Source organism: Salmo trutta, chromosome 29, assembly GCF_901001165.1.
Source record: "Salmo trutta chromosome 29, fSalTru1.1, whole genome shotgun sequence".
In the NCBI taxonomy this organism is placed as follows: Eukaryota; Metazoa; Chordata; class Actinopteri; order Salmoniformes; family Salmonidae; genus Salmo; species Salmo trutta.
The window spans coordinates 17,199,297-17,221,331 of NC_042985.1; the positions used below are offsets into that span (position 1 = coordinate 17,199,297).

The window sequence follows — 22,035 nt, forward strand, 5'->3', positions numbered from 1 at the left end:
AAATACAGTATGGGGATGAGGTAGGTAGATAGATGGGCTGTTTACAGATGGGCTATGTACAGGTGCGGTGATCTGTGAGCTGCTCTGACAGCTGGTGCTTAAAGCTAGTTAGGGAGATATGAGTCTCCAGCTTCAGAGATTTTTGCAGTTCATTCCAGTCATTGGCAGCAGAGAACTGGAAGGAAAGACAACCAAAGGAGGAATTGGCTTTGGGGGTGACCAGTGAGATATACCTGCTGGAGCGCGTGCCACGAGTGGGTGCTGCTATGGTGACCAGTGAGGTGAGATAAGGCGGGGCTTTACCTAGCAGAGACTTGCAGATAACCTGTAGCCAGTGGTTTTGGGGACGAGTATGAAGCGAGGGCCAACCAACAACAGGTCGCAATGGTGGGTAGTGTATGGGGCTTTGGTGACAAAACAGATGGCACTGTGATGGACTGCATCCAGTTTGTTGAGTAGAGTGTTGGAGGCTATTTTATAGATGACATCACCAAAGTTGAGGATCGGTAGGATGGTCCGTTTTACGAGGGTATGTTTGGCAGCATGAGTGAAGGAGGCTTTGTTGCGATATAGGAAGCCGATTCTAGAATAAATTTTGGATTGGAGATGCTTAATGTGAGTCTGGAAGGAGAGTTTACAGTCTAACCAGACACCCAGGTATTTGTAGTTGTCCACGTATTCTAAGTCAGAGCCGTCCAGAGTAGTGATGCTGGACGGGCGAGCAGGTGCGGGCAGTGATCGATTGAATAGCATGCAACTGAATAGCAGTTGTAGGCCACGGAAGGAGAGTTGTATGGCATTGAAGCTCGTCTGGAGGTAAGTTAACACAGTGTCCAAAGAGGGGCCAGAAGTATACAGAATGGTGTCGTCTATGTAGAGGTGGATCAGAGAATCACCAGCGAGCAAGAGCAACATCATTGATGTATACAGAGAAGAGAGTCGGCCCGAGAATTGAACCCTGTAGCACAATGAGATTTGTCCAAGGAGAGCTTGCAGGCCACATAATGAGAGAGATACTGAGATTGAGTAGCATGACTGTCATGTTCCAGCATGCCTAGTCACCTTCCCCCTACACATATCTACCCCTAATGATCCAGTATCCCTGCACATTGTAAATATGCTACTGGAACTGACCTTGTATATAGTATGCTTACTTACTTTATCGTGTTCTTCTTATTTCATATCTCGTGTGTCTTGTTCTATCTTGTTATTTTTACTATTACATTGTTATTGATTACTGCATTGTTGGGGTTAGAGCTTGGAAGAAAGGCCTTTCGCTGTACTTGTGCATGTGACATTAAAACTTGAAACTTGAAAGCAGGACTCAATTTAAAGGCACATGAGAAGGGTTTGAAGGGTGGCACATGTCAGGCGGTAGCCCTGGGCAAAGGTTTTTTCTGCGGTGGTTGGCAGAGTAATGTGGAATGACAGACAGTGGTTAAGAGAGCTTAGTATGCAAATGTAACAGGGAGGAGAGGAAAAGAACAGATGAGGGAGGAGCGGAAAGAGGAGCTGCCACCAGGCTGTCTCACTGGAAGACTGTGATGTCACTGTGGCACCACAGGGCTTTATCTAACAGCAGGGCTCACCCCTTAACACACAGGGAATCACCTTAACACACAGGGAATCACCTTAACACACAGGGAATCATGTTATCACCTTAACACACAGAGATTCACCATAACACACAGGGATTCACCTTAACACACAGTGCTCACCCCTTAACACACAGGGAATCACCTTAACACACAGGGAATCACCTTAACACACAGGGAATCACCTTAACACACAGGGAATCATGTTATCACCTTAACACACAGAGATTCACCATAACACACAGGGAATCACCTTAACACACAGGGATTCACCTTAACACACAGGGATTCACCTTAACACACAGTGCTCACCCCTTAACACACAGGGAATCACCTTAACACACAGGGAATCACCTTAACACACAGGGATTCACCTTAACACACAGGGATTCACCTTAACACACAGGGATTCACCTTAACACACAGGGATTCACCTTAACACACAGGGAATCACCTTAACACACAGGGATTCATCTTAACACACAGGGATTCACCTTAACACACAGGGATTCACCTTAACACACAGAGATTCACCATAACACACAGGGATTCACCTTAACACACAGTGCTCACCCCTTAACACACAGGGAATCACCTTAACACACAGGGAATCACCTTAACACACAGGGAATCACCTTAACACACAGGGAATCATGTTATCACCTTAACACACAGAGATTCACCATAACACACAGGGAATCACCTTAACACACAGGGATTCACCTTAACACACAGGGATTCACCTTAACACACAGTGCTCACCCCTTAACACACAGGGAATCACCTTAACACACAGGGAATCACCTTAACACACAGGGATTCACCTTAACACACAGGGATTCACCTTAACACACAGGGATTCACCTTAACACACAGGGAATCACCTTAACACACAGGGATTCATCTTAACACACAGGGATTCACCTTAACACACAGGGATTCACCTTAACACACAGGGAATCACCTTAACACACAGAACACACAGGGAATCACCTTAACACCCAGGGAATCACCTTAACACACAGGGAATCACCTTAACACACAGAACACACAGGGAATCACCTTAACACACAGAACACACAGGGAATCACCTTAACACCCAGAACACACAGGGAATCACCTTAACACCCAGGGAATCACCTTAACACCCAGGGAATCACCTTAACACACAGGGAATCACCTTAACACACAGAACACACAGGGAATCACCTTAACACACAGGGAATCACCTTAACACACAGAACACACAGGGAATCACCTTAACACACAGGGAATCACCTTAACACCCAGGGAATCACACACACTGCGCATGGTGTCTCACTAGGTATGAGAATGGTATATTTCTCAAATGATTGAAATCACTGATATTTCTTTACAAGGCATTATACGCTCAACCATTGAGAATGAGTAAAGCTGAATGAATGGAAGAGTTGTATTGACTCCCTGTGCGTTTCTTCCTGGTTTCCCTCCAGGGTCGTGTGGTGCGGGGAGCCTACAAGTTCCACGCCCTCATCACCACCTTTGAGATGATCCTGGGCGGCTGTCCTGAGCTCAACGCCATTGAGTGGCGCTGCGTCATCATCGACGAGGCCCATCGCCTCAAGAACAAGAACTGCAAGCTGCTAGAGGGCTTCAAGCTCATGAATCTGGTATGTCCAAGTCACTGAGCATACTGTAGTACAGAACTGAGCAAAGGGTAGAAATGCAGCCATTACAGCTTGAATGTTTGAGATCCTAGGCCTAGTGTGTCTCAAATCAGTATCTTGTTTGTGTGTGGAGAGAAGCAGTGAAACGTGCCCTAATGATAACCATCACTGTACACCAATCTGGTTGGCTCTTAAGATTGTTTGTGATTGAGGTCTCCCCTCTCTCGGTAGTTGTGTTCAGTGGAGGCACAGCTTGTAGGTTGGAGTTCCTATGCTATGTGTCTTGTATTGTTTCTAACTTACATCTCTCTCTTCCCTCTCCTCTCTCACCAGGAACACAAAGTCCTCCTGACAGGGACCCCCCTCCAGAACACGGTAGAGGAGCTGTTCAGTCTGCTGCACTTCCTGGAGCCTCAAAGCTTCCCCTCAGAGAACACCTTCATGCTGGAGTTTGGAGACCTCAAGACTGAGGAGCAGGTGAGGCTGTGTGATTCTATCATGTGGTTGTTGGGTTCGTATCAAGTGTGTCGCTGTCAGTGTGAGTGTGTGAGTATTATGTTGTTGGGTTCCTATCAACAAAGTGTGTATGTGAGAAATACTGTGTGTTATAGTTTAGTCTCTGCCTGTTTGCCTGTGTGTGAGTGTGTCCTTTACCATCACTGGTGATTATTAATACAGAAGCTAATTTGTTTTCATATGGTATCAGGGGACATGAGTGTGTTTTTCCCCACTCACCCCACCTGGTGTTTGAACAGTGTGTCAGTGTGTGTAGATAATGATCCTGTAGGTACAGATGGAACTCTGAAGGAGAATAGAGCACAGTCAGTCAGTCAGTCAGTCAGTCAGTCAGTCAGTCAGTCAGTGAGTCAGTCAGTGAGTGAGTGAGTGAGTGAGTGAGTGAGTGAGTGAGTGAGTGAGTGAGTGAGTGAGTGAGTGAGTGATTTGGAAAGTTATGTTAAAGGCCCTGTAGCATTATGCTGATGTAATTACAGTTATTTAGAACCCCTATCATTAACCTCATGGACTTCATCAGTCTGTTAAATGTGACACACTCAAATGTGACACACTCAAACCGGTGTTCCTGGCACCTACAACCACACCCCGTTCAAAGGCACTTAAATATTTTGACTTGCCTATTCACCCTCTGAATGGCACACATACACTCCATGTCTCAATTGTCTCAAGGCTTAAAAATCCTTCTTTAACCTGTCTCCTCCCCTTCATCTACACTGATTGAAGTGGATTTAATAAGGGATCATAGGTTTCACCTGGATTCACCTGGTCAGTCTATGTCATAGAAAGCAGGTGTAGATGAAGGAGAGGAGACAGGTTAAAGAAGGATTTCTAAGGTGTTCCTAATGTTTTGTACACTCAGTGTATTGTACTGGTTTGACAATCATACCACTGACCGGCCCATGGTCAACCCCTCTTAATCCTGCTAATCCTTCAGCACCTCTAGTTAAAATCGTGGGTGTGTGAGTGGGTGCGTGAGTGCGTTTCCATTCCAGACTCTCCACATGTTAACCTGTATCTTCCATCTCTCTGTATCCATCTCTCTGTGTCTCAGGTCAAAAAGCTTCACATATTACTGTAAACTGTGTCTGTATGTGTGCGTATGCATGCGTCCATATATGAACCTGCATATCTCGGTCTCTCTCAGGTCCAGAAGTTGCAGGCCATCCTAAAGCCCATGATGCTGCGTCGTCTCAAGGAGGACGTGGAGAAGAAGCTGGCTCCTAAGGAGGAAACCATCATTGAGGTGTGTATGTGCGTGTTTGCGTTGTGTGTGTGCTTGAGATTGTGTTTTTTTTGTCTTAGTTTTGCTGACTGATGTTGTTTCTGTGTATTGTCCTATATAATTGAATGTTTCTATATAATGTGGTCAGGTGGAGCTGACCAACATCCAGAAGAAGTACTACAGAGCCATCCTAGAGAAGAACTTCTCCTTCCTGTCTAAAGGAGTCGGCCAGGCCAACGTCCCCAACCTGGTCAACACCATGATGGAGCTGAGGAAGTGCTGCAACCACCCCTACCTCATCAAAGGTACTGAACACACCACTATCTAGAAAAAAGAAACGCACACCTATAAAGGCGAGGTGCTGGCTAGCGGAGCAGAACACTAGAAAATAAAGGAAAGCCGCACACTCTAAGAGCTCAGATGCAAAAATTTTAATAACCAACGTTTCGACAGCTAAGCTGTCTTCATCAGGGTATCATCACAAACACTGAGAGATGAGTCATTTATATAGTGTCAAGAGACACACAGGTGTTTGTAATCATGGCCAAGTATGGCCTAATATCATTGGTTAACTGAAATATAAAAAAAATGGTATACAAGGAACATACAAAAAGACAAACAAATGGATAACATATGATCATAGCATTTGTAGTCTAAAAAGTATCTAACAAACAATTACAATGGCAAAATCACAATAATCACAAGAATGGCTTCAGATCAAAGTCTATGTTGAGACCGAAGGGAGCAAGTGTCTTTAAATTAAAGATCCAGGCAGCCTCTCGTTTTAACAATAAATTATCAAGGTCACCCCCTCTCCTCGGGAGGGTGACATGTTCGATGCCAATATAACGCAGAGACGAAATCGAATGTCCTGCCTCCAAAAAGTGGGCCGCAACTGGGTAAGTCAGGTTTTTGCACCTAATGGTGCTACGGTGCTCTGAGATACGTACTTTTAATTCACGCTTTGTTTTACCCACATAATTTTTACCACAGGGACAAGTTATAAAGTAAATAACTGCCTTAGTGGAACACGTAATAACACCTTTAATTGGGATAGATTTCCCTGTTTGGGGGTGTTTGAAGGATCTACATTTGTAAGTGCCATTGCATTGAGCACAGCCATTACACTTGTAATTTCCATCCAGTATGGGCGCAAATAGGCGTTGTTTGTTAGATACTTTTTAGACTACAAATGCTATGATCATATGTTATCCATTTGTTTGTCTTTTTGTATGTTCCTTGTATACCATTTTTTTTATATTTCAGTTAACCAATGATATTAGGCCATACTTGGCCATGATTACAAACACCTGTGTGTCTCTTGACACTATATAAATGACTCATCTCTCAGTGTTTGTGATGATACCCTGATGAAGACAGCTTAGCTGTCGAAACGTTGGTTATTAAAATTTTTGCATCTGAGCTCTTAGAGTGTGCTGCTTTCCTTTATTTTCTACTGAACACACCACTACCTAACCCTAACCCTGACCCTGACCCTAACCCTGACCCCTACCTAACCCTAACTGTAACCAGGGTTGGGGTCAATTCCATTGAAATTCCAGTCAATTCAGAAAGTAAACCAAATTCCAATTCCCCATTTTCCCCATTGAAAAGCATTGAAGACAATTGGAATTGGAATTTCAGTTTACTTCCTTAATTGACTGGAATTGACATGGAATTGCCCCAAGCCTGACTGTAACTCAACCTGGTCAACACCATGATGGAGCTGAGAAGCTGCTGTAACCAGACTTACCTCATTAAAGGTACTAACAGTGATTTTGCTACAATCCAGGTTGTGGAACGCTGTATGTAGCCTCTTGTTATATGAAAGGACAGTGTATGCCGTATGGGGAAGGCTGATTTGGGTAATTCCTGCCCATACCGGTAGTAAAGAGCTCTATATCAGCCCCGGGGCAGAATAAAACTGCTGAGTCAGAGACATCCTCATTCCTCACTATCTTTCCCTATGGCGCTGTCTGTTTCTCTCACCCACACACCCTCTCTCCTCCCGCCTCCATCTTTCTCCTAGCTGTATCAGAACTCCTAGAACAGAGAAAGCAGGCCAGGAGGTTGAGGCTCTGGAACAGATAATGGACTAACTTCACCTCTCCCTCATCCCTCCGTTCATCCCACATCCAAAAGCTGCTGTGTTGGTCCATTCCTCTTCCTCTCCCTCTCCCTCCTCCCTGCCCTCCTTACCATAGCTGTAATATCTTTATGTCACTGGTATACTTGTGCTCTGGTTAATCTGGTTTGACACAGTGCTCTCATACAAGGCCAGCCTAGTGAACCTTTGGCCTGTGGTTTGACAGCTGTGTGTGTGTGTGTGTGTGTGTGTGTGTGTGTGTGTGTGTGTGTGTGTGTGTGTGTGTGTGTGTGTGTGTGTGTGTGTGTGTGTGTGTGTGTGTGTGTGTGTGTGTGTGTGTGTATCAGTTTTAATGAGGGCTAGGACAACTAAAGGATCAGCTTAAGAGTTGATAAACTGCCAAACAGAAATATGAAGGCTTTCTAATTAAGCAGTAAGTCACGAGGGGGTGTGGTATATGGGCTCCTGAGTGGCGCAGCGGTCTAAGACACTGCATCTCAATACTAGAGGCATCACTACAGACACCCTGGTTCTGATCCAGGCTGTATCACAACCGGCCGTGATTGGGAAGCCCATAGGGCAGCACACAATTGGCCCAGCGTCGTCCGTGTTTGACCAGTGTAGGCCGTTATTGTAAGTAAGAATTTGTTCTTAATTGACTTACCTAGTTAAATAAAGGTTAAATAAATAAAAAAATGTTGGTAACCAGTTTATAATAGCAATAAGGCACCTCAGGGGTTTGTGGTATATGGCCAATATACCACGGCTAAGGTCTGTTCTTAGGCACGACCTTAGCCATGGTATATTGGCCATATACCACAAACCCAAGGTGCCTTATTGCTATTATAAACTGGTTACCAACGTAATTAGAGTAGTAAAAATAAATGTTTTGTCATACCCGTGTTATACGGTCTGATATACCACGGCTGTCAGCCAATCAGCATTCAGGGCTCGAACCACCCAGTTTTTAATATCCGGTAGTTTTTAGTATGTCAAATAAAAAAATGGGTTTTTAGACTTGATAAGCATTATAGAAGTCCTAATTCTCATATTGTCTTTGGTATCTTTCTTCATCAATGCTGCTTTGTGAGTTTAAGGCAGTGAGCTGTGTGTGTGAGTTGTCTCCTTGGTCATTCAGTTGCTTGGTCATTATCCTTCTAGCCAGTGACCAGAGAGAGAGTTCCTTGTACCGCTACCTCACTCAGGTCCACCCTCTTTTTTCCAGTACCATATTGTACAAAATCTGTTCCATGACTGAGTTGCTATTCCTGTCTGTCTTAAAGTAGGTACTGTATATGAACTGTATACAGATTAGGTGAAAATGGTAGCATGGTACCAGATTGTCATCCAGTCATTTCCCAATAGAAGCCAAACTCTGGTGGCAACAGCGTTAGACGGGGGCCCCACCCTGCTTGTACAATTGTAGCAGAAACACTGATACCATCACTGACTTTATTTGTCTGTCCATTTCTCCCAGGTGCTGAGGAGAAGATCTTGGAGGACTTCCGGGAGGTGTACAGCCCTGTTGCCTTTGATTTCCACCTGCAGGCCATGGTGCAGTCGGCTGGTAAACTGGTCCTCATAGACAAGTTGCTGCCCAAGATGAAGGCCGGGGGACACAAGGTCCTCATCTTCTCCCAGATGGTCCGCTGTCTGGATATCCTGGAGGACTACCTCATCCAGAGAAGGTACTGCTGCCTGCCTCTCTTCTCGTCTTGTGTTACTATGCTCCCAAGTACTCCACTCCAATAGAAGCCTGGAAATCAAGGTTCTCTCCTCAGATATTTCATATTGTGAGATGAGGTAGTTTGAGATGAGATATGTAATGTTTATTACTTTGTCAGTGCATGTAGAATTTTAAACGCCCTCTGCAGTTTCAGCTAGGCTGATGCGGAAAAAGACAGGAATCATGCTTTTAAGAGGGTAATAGACTTTGTAATTTCCATTTTTCAGCTCCATTTTCAAAGTGACGTATTTATGGTTTATTATCTGGTGTTAGCTAGCTAGCAGTTTTCAGTGCAGTAAAAGCTGAATCACTCCAGTACTTTCCCTTATTAAATTGAATGTAGTTGAAGAGAAATGCTGAATCTCTATGCATTAGCCTCTCTCTCCAGTGACTGTCTGAGAAAGAGCCTTTTAAGCCCTCAGTGCTCATCACTCCATAATGCTACCCAGAGCAGGGAGGTGATAAAGACTGTGTAACAGAAGCAGAAGAATGTACCAAGACCCTTTCATTCAAGGTCTTAATCTCCTGGCTTAATGAGCTTCCTGTTTGCAGGCTAAATGAAAAGGATATTATCCAGCAGCCCGTCTAAACTGAGGAAAGCAGGCGACTGGCCTGGTCTGTGTGGTCTCTCTATATCTTCCTCCCTTTCCCTCCTGATATCTCTGTCCTCTCTCTTCTTCTCCCTCTCTCTATCCTCTCCTCTTGTCTCTCTCACTATCCCGGGCCTGGCCCTGTGCTCTTCTCCCCTCCCTGCTTCTTTCTGGCACTCAAATCCCGAACCAAACCAGTGTAAACACACAAGGCGAGGCGCTCCGCTCAGTGGCTAGGCAAGGCTTAGCCGGGATTCAGCGGCAGGTCACAGACTCCCTCGGGGCACTCCCACATCAGACAGAGGGAGAGAGGCGTCTGTGGGCGCGCGGAGGGAAGTGGGTCACTGTAGAGGTGAGGGGGTGAGGTGTGTAAAGTGAAGAAGATGAGGGGTAGGATGTGGGGTGAGGCCAGGGCTCCTTGTTCTCTGCCAGAGAGAGGGGGAGGAAGGATGAAAGGAGGAAGAGAGAGCAGAATAGAGAGAGAGAGGGGAAAAGAGAGACAGGAATGGAGGAAAGAAGGAGAGAACTAGTGAATGTTGTTTTAAAGTGGGTGACAAAAACAAATTCCTGGAAATATTGTGTGGCAATTGGAGGCCTCTTAATGTCGGATGGTTGGTGTTGTATCAGCTACTGTAAAACTCTGTGTCGTACTGTATGTAAATGTTGACATTCATGATACTTGGATGTGACGCTAGAACATTTGTAATTATGTGTACTAGAAGATCCTCCTCCAACCCTGCATGGTCCTGTGTTCCTCAGGTACCTGTATGAGCGTATCGATGGCAGAGTGAGAGGTAACCTGCGTCAGGCAGCTATAGACCGTTTCAGCAAACCAGACTCGGACCGCTTTGTGTTCCTGCTGTGTACCCGGGCTGGAGGTCTGGGCATCAACTTGACTGCTGCTGATACCTGTATTATCTTTGACTCAGACTGGAACCCACAGAATGACCTGCAGGTAAAGACACACACAGACATTTAAAGTGACATCAGCCTCCACTGTAATACAATTAGCAACAAAGGTGTGGTCACTTTCTATTTCAATTCAGTCAATTCAGGAAGTCCTTGAATTGAGAAGTGTCTTTTATATCCTATTATAATAGTTTAACTTTTTAATTGGCACAGCTTGGATAGTAAAATGTATGTATGCATGACTAAGTCGCTTTGGATAAAAGCGTCTGCTAAATGGCATATATTATTATAGCAGCAACGATCTTGATCCTGAAGTGATTTTTATTGGACAAATATAAAATATATTAGGCTGGTCATAACCAAGTTATTTTTCATTATTCTCAGGCCCAGGCTCGCTGCCATAGGATTGGTCAGAACAAGGCGGTGAAGGTGTACCGTCTGATCACCAGGAACTCTTACGAGCGGGAGATGTTTGACCGGGCCAGCCTCAAACTGGGCCTGGACAAGGCTGTGCTGCAGAGCATGAGTGGCAGGGAGAACAGCGTGCCAGGAGGAGGGGTGAGTCTGCTGTGTTCGTCATACACACACACTCTGCAGCACCTGTATCAGTCCGGTGGATGCTCTATGCATTCGGAAAGTATTCAGACCCCTTGACTTTTTCCACATTTTGTTATGTTACAGCCTTATTCTAAAATGGATTAAATATTTATTTTTTTCTCAGCAATCTACACACAATAACCCATAATGACAAAGCAAAAACAGGTTTTCAGAGTTTTTTGCAAATGTATTACAAATAAAAAACAGAAATACCTTATTTACATAAGTATTCAGACCATTTGCTATGAGACTCGAAATTGAGCTCAGGTGCATCCTGTTTCCATTGATCATCGTTGAGATGTTTCTACAACTTAATTGGAGTCCACCTGTGGGAAATTCAATTAATTGGACATGATTTGGAAAAGCACACACCTGTCTATATAAGGTCCCACAGTTGACAGTGCGTATCAGAGCAAAAATCAAGCAATGATGTCGAAGGAATTGTCCGTAGAGCTCCGAGACAGGATTGTGTCGAGGCACAGATCTGAGGAAGGTTACCAAAACATGTCTGCAGCATTGAAGGTCCCCAAGAACACAGTGGCCTCCATCATTCTTAAATGGAAGAAGTTTGGAACCACCAAAACTCTCCCTAAAGCTGGCCGCCCGGCCAAACTGAGCAATCGGGGAATAAAGGCCTTGGTCAGGAAGGTGACCAAGAACCCGATGGTCACTGACAGAGCTCTAGAGTTCCTCTGTGGAGATGGGAGAACCTTCCAGAAGGACAACCATCTCTGCAGCACTCCACCAATCAAGCCTTTATGGTAGAGTGGCCAGACGGAACCCACTCCTCAGTGAAAGCCACATGACAGCACGTTTGGACTCTCAGACCATGAGAAACAAGATTATCTGGTCTAATGAAACCAAGATTGAACTCTTTGGTCTGAATGCCAAGCGTCACATCTGGAGGAAACCTGGCACCATCCCTACGGTGTAGCATGGGGATGGCAGCATCAAGCTGTGGGGATGTTTTTCAGTGGCAGGGACTGGGAGACGAGTCAGGATCGAGGCAAAGATGAATGGAGCAAAGTACAGAGATATCCTTGATTTAAACCTGCTCCAGAGTGCTCAGGACCTCAGACTGGGGCGGAGGTTCACCTTCCAACAGGACAACGACCCTATGCACACAGCCAAGACAAAACAGGAGTGGCTTCGGGACAAGTCTCTGAATGTCCTTGAGTGGCCCAGCCAGAGCCCGGACTTGAACCCGATCAAACATCTCTGGAGAGACCTGAAAGTAGCTGTGCAGCAACGCTCCCCATCTAACCTGACAGAGCTTGAGAGGAGCTGCAGAGAAGAATGGGAGAAACTCCCCAAATACAGGTGTGCCAAGCTTGTAGCGTCATACCCAAGAAGACTCAATTATGTAATTGCTGCCAAAGGTGCTTCAACAAAGTACTAGGTAAAGGGTCTGAGTACTTATGTAAATGTCATATTTCAGTTTTTTTATATACACTGCTCAAAAAAATAAAGGGAACACTTAAACAACACAATGTAACTCCAAGTCAATCACACTTCTGTGAAATCAAACTGTCCACTTAGGAAGCAACACTGATTGACAATACATTTCACATGCTGTTGTGCAAATAGAATAGACAACAGGTGGAAATTATAGGCAATTAACAAGACACCCCCAATAAAGGAGTGGCTCTGCAGGTGGGGACCACAGACCACTTCTCAGTTCCTATGCTTCCTGGCTGATGTTTTGGTCACTTTTGAATGCTGGCGGTGCTTTCACTCTAGTGGTAGCATGAGACGGAGTCTACAACCCACACAAGTGGCTCAGGTAGTGCAGCTCATCCAGGATGGCACATCAATGCGAGCTATGGCAAGAAAGTTTGCTGTGTCTGTCAGCGTAGTGTCCAGAGCATGGAGGCGCTACCAGGAGACAGGCCAGTACATCAGGAGACGTGGAGGAGGCCGTAGGAGGGCAACAACCCAGCAGCAGGGCCGCTACCTCTGCCTTTGTGCAAGGAGGAGCAGGAGAAGCACTGCCAGAGCCCTGCAAAATGACCTCCAGCAGGCCACAAATGTGCATGTGTCTGCTCAAACGGTCAGAAACAGACTCCATGAGGGTGGTATGAGGGCCCGACGTCCCCAGGTGGGGGTTGTGCTTACAGCCCAACACCATGCAGGACGTTTGACATTTGCCAGAGAACACCAAGATAGGCAAATTCGCCACTGGCGTCCTCTGCTCTTCACAGATGAAAGCAGGTTCACACTGAGCACGTGACAGACGTGACACAGTCTGGAGACGCCGTGGAGAACGTTCTGCTGCCTGCAACATCCTCCAGCATGACCGGTTTGGCGGTGGGTCAGTCATGGTGTGGGGTGGCATTTCTTTGGGGGGCCGCACAACCCTCCATGTGCTCGCCAGAGGTAGCCTGACTGCCATTAGGTACCGAGATGAGATCCTCAGACCCCTTGTGAGACCATATGCTGGTGCGGTTGGCCCTGGGTTCCTCCTAATGCAAGACAATGCTAGACCTCATGTGGCTGGAGTGTGTCAGCAGTTCCTGCAAGAGGAAGGCATTGATGCTATGGACTGGCCCGCCCGTTCCCCAGACCTGAATCCAATTGAGCACATCTGGGACATCATGTCTCGCTCCCTCCACCAACGCCATGTTGCACCACAGACTGTCCAGGAGTTGGCGGATGCTTTAGTCCAGGTCTGAGAGGAGATCCCTCAGGAGACCATCCGCCACCTCATCAGGAGCATGCCCAGGAATTGTATGGAGGTCATACAGGCACGTGGAGGCCACACACACTACTGAGCCTCATTTTGACTTGTTTTAAGGACATTACATCAAAGTTGGATCAGCCTGTAGTGTGGTTTTCCACTTTAATTTTGAGTGTGACTCCAAATCCAGACCTCCATGGGTTGATAAATTGGATTTCCATTGATTATTTTTGTGTGATTTTGTTGTCAGCACATTCAACTATGTAAAGAAAAAAGTATTTAATAAGATTTTTTCTTTCATTCAGATCTCAGATGTGTTGTTTAAGTGTTCCCTTCATTTGTTTGAGCAGTGTATATACATTGGCAAAAAAAAAGATATATATGTTTTTTGCTTTGTCATTATGGGGTATTATGTGTAGATTGATGAGGGGAAAATGATTTAATCCGTTTTAGAATAAGGCCGTAATGTAACAAAATGTGGAAAAAGTCAAGGGGTCAGAATATATTCCGAAGGCAAAAAATGTTAAGTCCATTCTACAAAATGAGAGTGTAGAAAATGGACTAGTCAATATAATAAACACAGCTTTGAGATATCCTCTTAGTGCATCATCAGTGTGTAGGAGGAGCTTAGCTGTTTCTCTCTCTGGATTAGCTGGACTATCAGGAAGAAAGTGTTGAGCAGACATTAGCACCACCAGCTGCATACTAACACACCATGGGTCAGCTGGGGGTTGCTGCTACTCTTTAAGATTTAAAAAGGTCTAGCACGTGATCCAGTTCAGCTTCAGTTCAGCTAACTGTCTCTCTCCTCGGCGTTTCTCACGCTAGAGTGTCTGTCTGTTTTTGTGTGGTGTTAATGCATGTGCATGTGTTGTGCACATGTTTGTATGTACAATGATGTAATGTGTAAATAGTCCATCATCAGTTCCCCTAACACCCCGTGTTTCTCCTTCTCCCCCTCCCCTCTCTACAGCCCACCCAGCAGCAGCTGTCTAAGAAGGAGATCGAGGACCTGCTGAGGAAAGGGGCGTATGGAGCTCTGATGGACGATGAGGATGAGGGGGCCAAGTTCTGTGAGGAGGACATCGACCAGATCCTTCAACGCAGGACCAAGACCATCACCATCGAGTCTGAGGGACGGGGATCTACCTTTGCCAAGGTACCCAGTGACTGAAAGAGCACCACACAGTGGTCATTGTTTGAATGTTGCTATCCTTTTCCTTTCTGCATAACTAGCAGTAGTAACCAGTGTCAACTGTTTACTCTCATGTCACTCTTCATCACAGACTCTCAGCTCTGTTATGAGACTCAGACTTCTCATTGAAGGAGACTCAGGAAGGAACAGTGAATCAGATTATCAAGGTTTCATGGGATTTAATGTCTTCTCTCTCAGGCCAGTTTTGTGGCGTCCGGAAACCGCACAGACATTTCTCTGGACGACCCCAACTTCTGGGACAAGTGGGCCAAGAAGGCTGAGATTGACATGGACACTGCCAATGGCAGAGTAAGTAATGCTTTAGTTTAAACACTGAACCTGCTCTTTCTGGCCATGATGAGATGTTATAAAGGAGATAAGATCAATGCCATGAGTTAATTTGCTACAGTAGTATCTGAGTATCTGTGTGTGTTTCTCTCCTATTCCACAACAGAACAGCCTGGTAATTGACACTCCGAGGGTGAGGAAGCAGACCCGACCCTTCAGTGCCACTAAGGACGAGCTGGCAGAGCTGTCAGAGGGTGAGAGTGACAACGAGGACAAGCCCAAGCTCCGCCGGCCCCACGACCGCCTCAACAGCTACGGCAGGACGGAGTGCTTCAGAGTGGAGAAGAACCTACTAGTTTACGGGTCAGTGGCAGTGACTGGACCACTTATGCTAGATAATATACAAACCAACAAGGATACTAAATGTTCTTTAATACTTATATTGGGGACCCACAGGATGTGCAGAAATGAGTTTCAGCCCAGACCAACCACATCTTGTTCTTAGTGTTACTGCTGTACAGTATTGTGTCTGTACTGAGGCTCTCCTGTGTTGTATATCTATATTGTAGTGTTGTGTCTGTACTGAGGCTCTCCTGTGTTGTATATCTATATTTTACAGTATTGTGTCTGTACTGAGGCTCTCCTGTGTTGTATATCTATATTTTACAGTATTGTGTCTGTACTGAGGCTCTCCTGTGTTGTATATCTATATTGTACAGTATTGTGTCTGTACTGAGGCTCTCCTGTGTTGTCCATCTATATTGTACAGTGTTGTGTCTGTACTGAGGCTCTCCTGTGTTGTCCATCTATATTGTACAGTGTTGTCTGTACTGAGGCTCTCCTGTGTTGTCCATCTATATTGTACAGTGTTGTGTCTGTACTGAGGCTCACCTGTGTTGTCCATCTATATTGTACAGTATTGTGTCTGTACTGAGGCTCTCCTGTGTTGTCCATCTATATTGTACAGTGTTGTGTCTGTACTGAGGCTCTCCTGTGTTGTATATCTATATTGTACAGTATTGTGTCTGTACTGAGGCTCTCCTGTGTTGTCCATCTATATTGTACAGTATTGTGTCTGCACTGAGGCTCTCCTGTGTTGTCCATCTATATTGTACAGTATTGTGTCTGTACTGAGGCTCTCCTGTGTTGTCCATCTATATTGTACAGTGTTGTCTGTATTGAGGCTCTCCTGTGTTGTCCATCTATATTGTGCAGTGTTGTCTGTATTGAGGCTCTCCTGTGTTGGCCATCTATATTTTACAGTATTGTGTCTGTACTGAGGCTCTCCTGTGTTGTATATCTATATTGTACAGTATTGTGTCTGTACTGAGGCTCTACTGTGTTGTCTATCTATATTTTACAGTATTGTGTCTGTACTGAGGCTCTCCTGTGTTGTATATCTGTATTGTGTCTGTACTGAGGCTCTTCTGTGTTGTCCATCTATATTGTACAGTATTGTGTCTGTACTGAGGCTCTCCTGTGTTGTATATCTATATTGTACAGTATTGTGTCTGTACTGAGGCTCTACTGTGTTGTCTATCTATATTTTACAGTATTGTGTCTGTACTGAGGCTCTCCTGTGTTGTATATCTGTATTGTGTCTGTACTGAGGCTCTTCTGTGTTGTCCATCTATATTGTACAGTATTGTGTCTGTACTGAGGCTCTTCTGTGTTGTATATCTATATTGTACAGTATTGTGTCTGTACTGAGGCTCTCCTGTGTTGTATATTTATATTGTACAGTATTGTGTCTGTACTGAGGCTCTCCTGTGTTGTCCATCTATATTGTACAGTATTGTGTCTGTACTGAGGCTCTTCTGTGTTGTATATCTATATTGTACAGTATTGTGTCTGTACTGAGGCTCTCCTGTGTTGTATATCTATATTGTACAGTATTGTGTCTGTACTGAGGCTCTCCTGTGTTGTCCACCTATATTGTACAGTATTTGTCTCCAGTGTTGACCCTCTCCTCTCCTGTGTCGTCCAGGTGGGGTCGTTGGAAGGACATCCTGCTCCATGGTCGTTTTAAGAAGCAGCTGACAGAGCGTGATGTGGAGTCTATCTGCAGAGCCCTTTTGGCCTACTGTCTGGTTCACTACCGCGGTGACGACAAGATCAAGAGCTTCATGTGGGACCTGATCGCCCCCTCTGAGGACGGACAGACCAAGGAACTACAGAACCACCTGGGTACGTTACAACCTCTCAATGACCAAACCTCAGGGGTCCAACCACAGATTAGAATCTGGTTCCTCTCAAGGAATTCTTCCTTTAAAGGGCATTTCCCCCTACCACTGTGCTATTGTTTACTGTTAATGTTTTTAATGTGAGTTTATAAACCGGTGTCCATAACCACAAATTGTATCTGTGTTCCTCCCTCAGGTCTGTCGACCCCGGTCCCCAGAGGCAGGAAGGGGAAGAAGATGAAGACTCAATCTAGCACGTTTGACATCCAGAAGGCTGAGTGGATCAGGAAGCACAACCCAGAACACATGCTGCAGGACGAGGGATACAAGAAGCACCTCAAACACCACTGCAACAAGTAAGAAGCTACTCTTGGTACTACAGGCCTATAGTATTAAATATATTCAGTACACTTTTAGATTTTTTTTAATGGTATTGTTGCCTAATAGTTAACATTGGAACAAACAACTTGTCCTTGTAAATGTGTCTTAGCTTGGTTTTTATTGATGTTGGAAATAAACATAGGTTCTTGTCTCTGTCGTATATAGAGTTGAGGTAAAAAAAAAAAGTAAAGTCTCATATTTTGTATTTCCCTCAGTTTTCTTCAGTGTATTGACGCTAGCCTGTGCGAAAACATAATTGTATGTTTTTGTCAGTAGCAGAGATTTGACTCCTGCACATCAACACCACTGTCTGTAATTAAGACAAATTGAAGCAGCCATCTTCTCCATCTGTTGCTTTCCTCTATTAATGACCGTGAATCAGATTATAGATTACACTGCTGAATGATAATCATCTGAATGGGATTTTAACCCAAACTAATAGCTGTCATTGATCTTTTATTGACAGATAGAAAAAACAGATTATACTACAGCCAGGGATTTATTATATTTTATATAAAGCTACATAGATGATGGGAAGAAGAAAACAACTCTTACATCCAATGAAATGGTTTGAAATATGAACCTATAAAACATAGATAATGGTTGTTGAGATATAAAACATAGATAATGGTTGTTGAGATATAAAACATAGATGATGGTTGTTGAGATATAAAACATAGATAATGGTTGTTGAGATATAAAACATAGATGATGGTTGTTGAGATATAAAACATGGATAATGGTTGTTGAGATATAAAACATAGATAATGGTTGTTGAGATATAAAACATAGATAATGGTTGTTGAGATATAAAACATAGATGATGGTTGTTGAGATATAAAACATAGATAATGGTTGTTGAGATATAAAACATAGATGATGGTTGTTGAGATATAAAACATAGATGATGGTTGTTGAGATATAAAACATAGATAATGGTTGTTGAGATATAAAACATAGATAATGGTTATTTTAATATAAAACATAGATAATGGTTATTTTAATATAAAACATAGATGATGGTTGTTGAGATATAAAACATAGATGATGGTTGTTGAGATATAAAACATAGATGATGGTTGTTGAGATATAAAACATAGATAATGGTTGTTGAGATATAAAACATAGATAATGGTTGTTGAGATATAAAACATAGATAATGGTTATTTTAATATAAAACATAGATAATGGTTATTTTAATATAAAACATAGATGATGGTTGTTGAGATATAAAACATAGATGATGGTTGTTGAGATATAAAACATAGATGATGGTTGTTGAGATATAAAACATAGATAATGGTTGTTGAGATATAAAACATAGATGATGGTTGTTGAGATATAAAACATAGATAATGGTTGTTGAGATATAAAACATAGATGATGGTTGTTGAGATATAAAACATAGATGATGGTTGTTGAGATATAAAACATAGATGATGGTTGTTGAGATATAAAACATAGATGATGGTTGTTGAGATATAAAACATAGATGATGGTTGTTGAGATATAAAACATAGATAATGGTTGTTGAGATATAAAACATAGATGATGGTTGTTGAGATATAAAACATAGATGATGGTTGTTGAGATATAAAACATAGATGATGGTTGTTGAGATATAAAACATAGATAATGGTTGTTGAGATATAAAACATAGATGATGGTTGTTGAGATATAAAACATAGATAATGGTTGTTGAGATATAAAACATAGATTATGGTTGTTGAGATATAAAACATAGATAATGGTTGTTGAGATATAAAACATAGATGATGGTTGTTGAGATATAAAACATAGATGATGGTTGTTGAGATATAAAACATAGATAATGGTTGTTGAGATATAAAACATAGATGATGGTTGTTGAGATATAAAACATAGATTATGGTTGTTGAGATATAAAACATAGATAATGGTTATTTTAATATAAAACATAGATGATGGTTGTTGAGATATAAAACATAGATAATGGTTATTTTAATATAAAACATAGATGATGGTTGTTGAGATATAAAACATAGATGATGGTTGTTGAGATATAAAACATAGATAATGGTTGTTGAGATATAAAACATAGATGATGGTTGTTGAGATATAAAACATAGATAATGGTTATTTTAATATAAAACATAGATGATGGTTGTTGAGATATAAAACATAGATGATGGTTGTTGAGATATAAAACATAGATAATGGTTGTTGAGATATAAAACATAGATAATGGTTGTTGAGATATAAAACATAGATGATGGTTGTTGAGATATAAAACATAGATAATGGTTGTTGAGATATAAAACATAGATGATGGTTGTTGAGATATAAAACATAGATAATGGTTGTTGAGATATAAAACATAGATGATGGTTGTTGAGATATAAAACATAGATGATGGTTGTTGAGATATAAAACATAGATGATGGTTGTTGAGATATAAAACATAGATGATGGTTGTTGAGATATAAAACATAGATAATGGTTGTTGAGATATAAAACATAGATAATGGTTGTTGAGATATAAAACATAGATAATGGTTGTTGAGATATAAAACATAGATGATGGTTGTTGAGATATAAAACATAGATGATGGTTGTTGAGATATAAAACATAGATGATGGTTGTTGAGATATAAAACATAGATGATGGTTGTTGAGATATAAAACATAGATAATGGTTGTTGAGATATAAAACATAGATAATGGTTGTTGAGATATAAAACAGATAATGGTTGTTGAGATATAAAACATAGATGATGGTTGTTGAGATATAAAACAAAGATAATGGTTATTTTAATATAAAACATAGATAATGGTTGTTGAGATATAAAACATAGATGATGGTTGTTGAGATATAAAACATAGATGATGGTTGTTGAGATATAAAACAAAGATAATGGTTATTTTAATATAAAACATAGATAATGGTTGTTGAGATATAAAACATAGATGATGGTTGTTGAGATATAAAACATAGATGATGGTTGTTGAGATATAAAACAAAGATAATGGTTATTTTAATATAAAACATAGATGATGGTTGTTGAGATATAAAACATAGATGATGGTTGTTGAGATTTAAAACATAGATGATGGTTGTTGAGATATAAAACATAGATGATGGTTGTTGAGATATAAAACATAGATGATGGTTGTTGAGATATAAAACATAGATAATGGTTGTTGAGATATAAAACATAGATAATGGTTGTTGAGATATAAAACATAGATGATGGTTGTTGAGATATAAAACATAGATGATGGTTGTTGAGATATAAAACAAAGATAATGGTTATTTTAATATAAAACATAGATGATGGTTGTTGAGATATAAAACATAGATGATGGTTGTTGAGATATAAAACATAGATGATGGTTGTTGAGATATAAAACAAAGATAATGGTTGTTTTGATATAAAACATAGATGATGGTTGTTTTGATATAAAACATAGATGATGGTTGTTGAGATATAAAACATAAACATAGATAAAAGTTGTTGAGATATAAAACATGGATAATGGTTGTTTTGATATAAAACATAGATGATGGTTGTTGAGATATAAAACATAGATGATGGTTGTTGAGATATAAAACATAGATGATGGTTGTTGAGATATAAAACATAGATAATGGTTGTTGAGATATAAAACATAGATGATGGTTGTTGAGATATAAAACATAGATGATGGTTGTTGAGATATAAAACATAGATAATGGTTGTTGAGATATAAAACATAGATGATGGTTGTTGAGATATAAAACATAGATGATGGTTGTTGAGATATAAAACATAGCTAAATAGATGATGGTGAAATGTGTTGAAATGTGTTAAACTACAGTAAATAGATTTAGGTTGCTGTCTTTCTAAAGGGGGTTGTTTGGGGGTTTGTCTCCTGCCATCCTGCTTTAGACACAGAGCCATGCAGGGCTTCCACAGAAAGTTCCCCATTGTTCCCAGAGCAGTAGTGCTGAAGCCAGGGATCGTCCGATGGGAGGCACGCTGGTCAAACAGGGACACGCTCTGTGGCTTTGCTGACCTCTGCGTTTTCCCCTCAGGGAGGAATGTGGACTGACGTGGGGATGGGGCATGCACAGGCATGGCCCCCTACTGTCCCTGTCCCACACAGAGATCCAGAACCCTGTCCTATGATAATGACATTTAGAAGATATGTGTTCAATACTGTGTAGCTACTAGTACTGGCATGTTAGGAAATGTAAGGTTAAGACTGACGAGGCCTGTGTTCTGTTGGGAAATGTGTAACATTCTCAGTATGACTTGTGCTAGTACATGTCATATATATGATCTGCATGTGATTGTGGGTGTGTGTTTACCTTTATGTATCTGACTGTTTGTATCATGTGCTTGTATAGTAAATACAGTATGTACGTGAGTGTGTGGGTATTTTACAAGTGTGTGTGTGTGTGT

The 22,035-nt window shown here is 42.1% G+C and overlaps 1 protein-coding gene across 8 annotated transcripts in view; it reads left to right on the forward strand.

Annotated features, from left to right (window-relative positions):
- The window catches only part of chd9 (chromodomain helicase DNA binding protein 9), a 126,985-nt gene that overhangs the window by 88,378 nt on the left and 16,572 nt on the right, over positions 1-22,035 (forward strand). For all 8 annotated transcript variants that reach the window (XM_029721039.1, XM_029721042.1, XM_029721041.1 and 5 more), the window contains 12 exons: positions 3,068-3,244; positions 3,575-3,718; positions 4,902-5,000; positions 5,128-5,284; positions 8,543-8,753; positions 10,141-10,336; positions 10,675-10,848; positions 14,538-14,723; positions 14,958-15,068; positions 15,214-15,410; positions 17,035-17,234; positions 17,427-17,586. In XM_029721039.1, the coding sequence (XP_029576899.1) occupies positions 3,068-3,244; positions 3,575-3,718; positions 4,902-5,000; positions 5,128-5,284; positions 8,543-8,753; positions 10,141-10,336; positions 10,675-10,848; positions 14,538-14,723; positions 14,958-15,068; positions 15,214-15,410; positions 17,035-17,234; positions 17,427-17,586 (2,012 nt within the window). The remainder of the gene's footprint in view (positions 1-3,067; positions 3,245-3,574; positions 3,719-4,901; positions 5,001-5,127; positions 5,285-8,542; positions 8,754-10,140; positions 10,337-10,674; positions 10,849-14,537; positions 14,724-14,957; positions 15,069-15,213; positions 15,411-17,034; positions 17,235-17,426; positions 17,587-22,035) is intronic.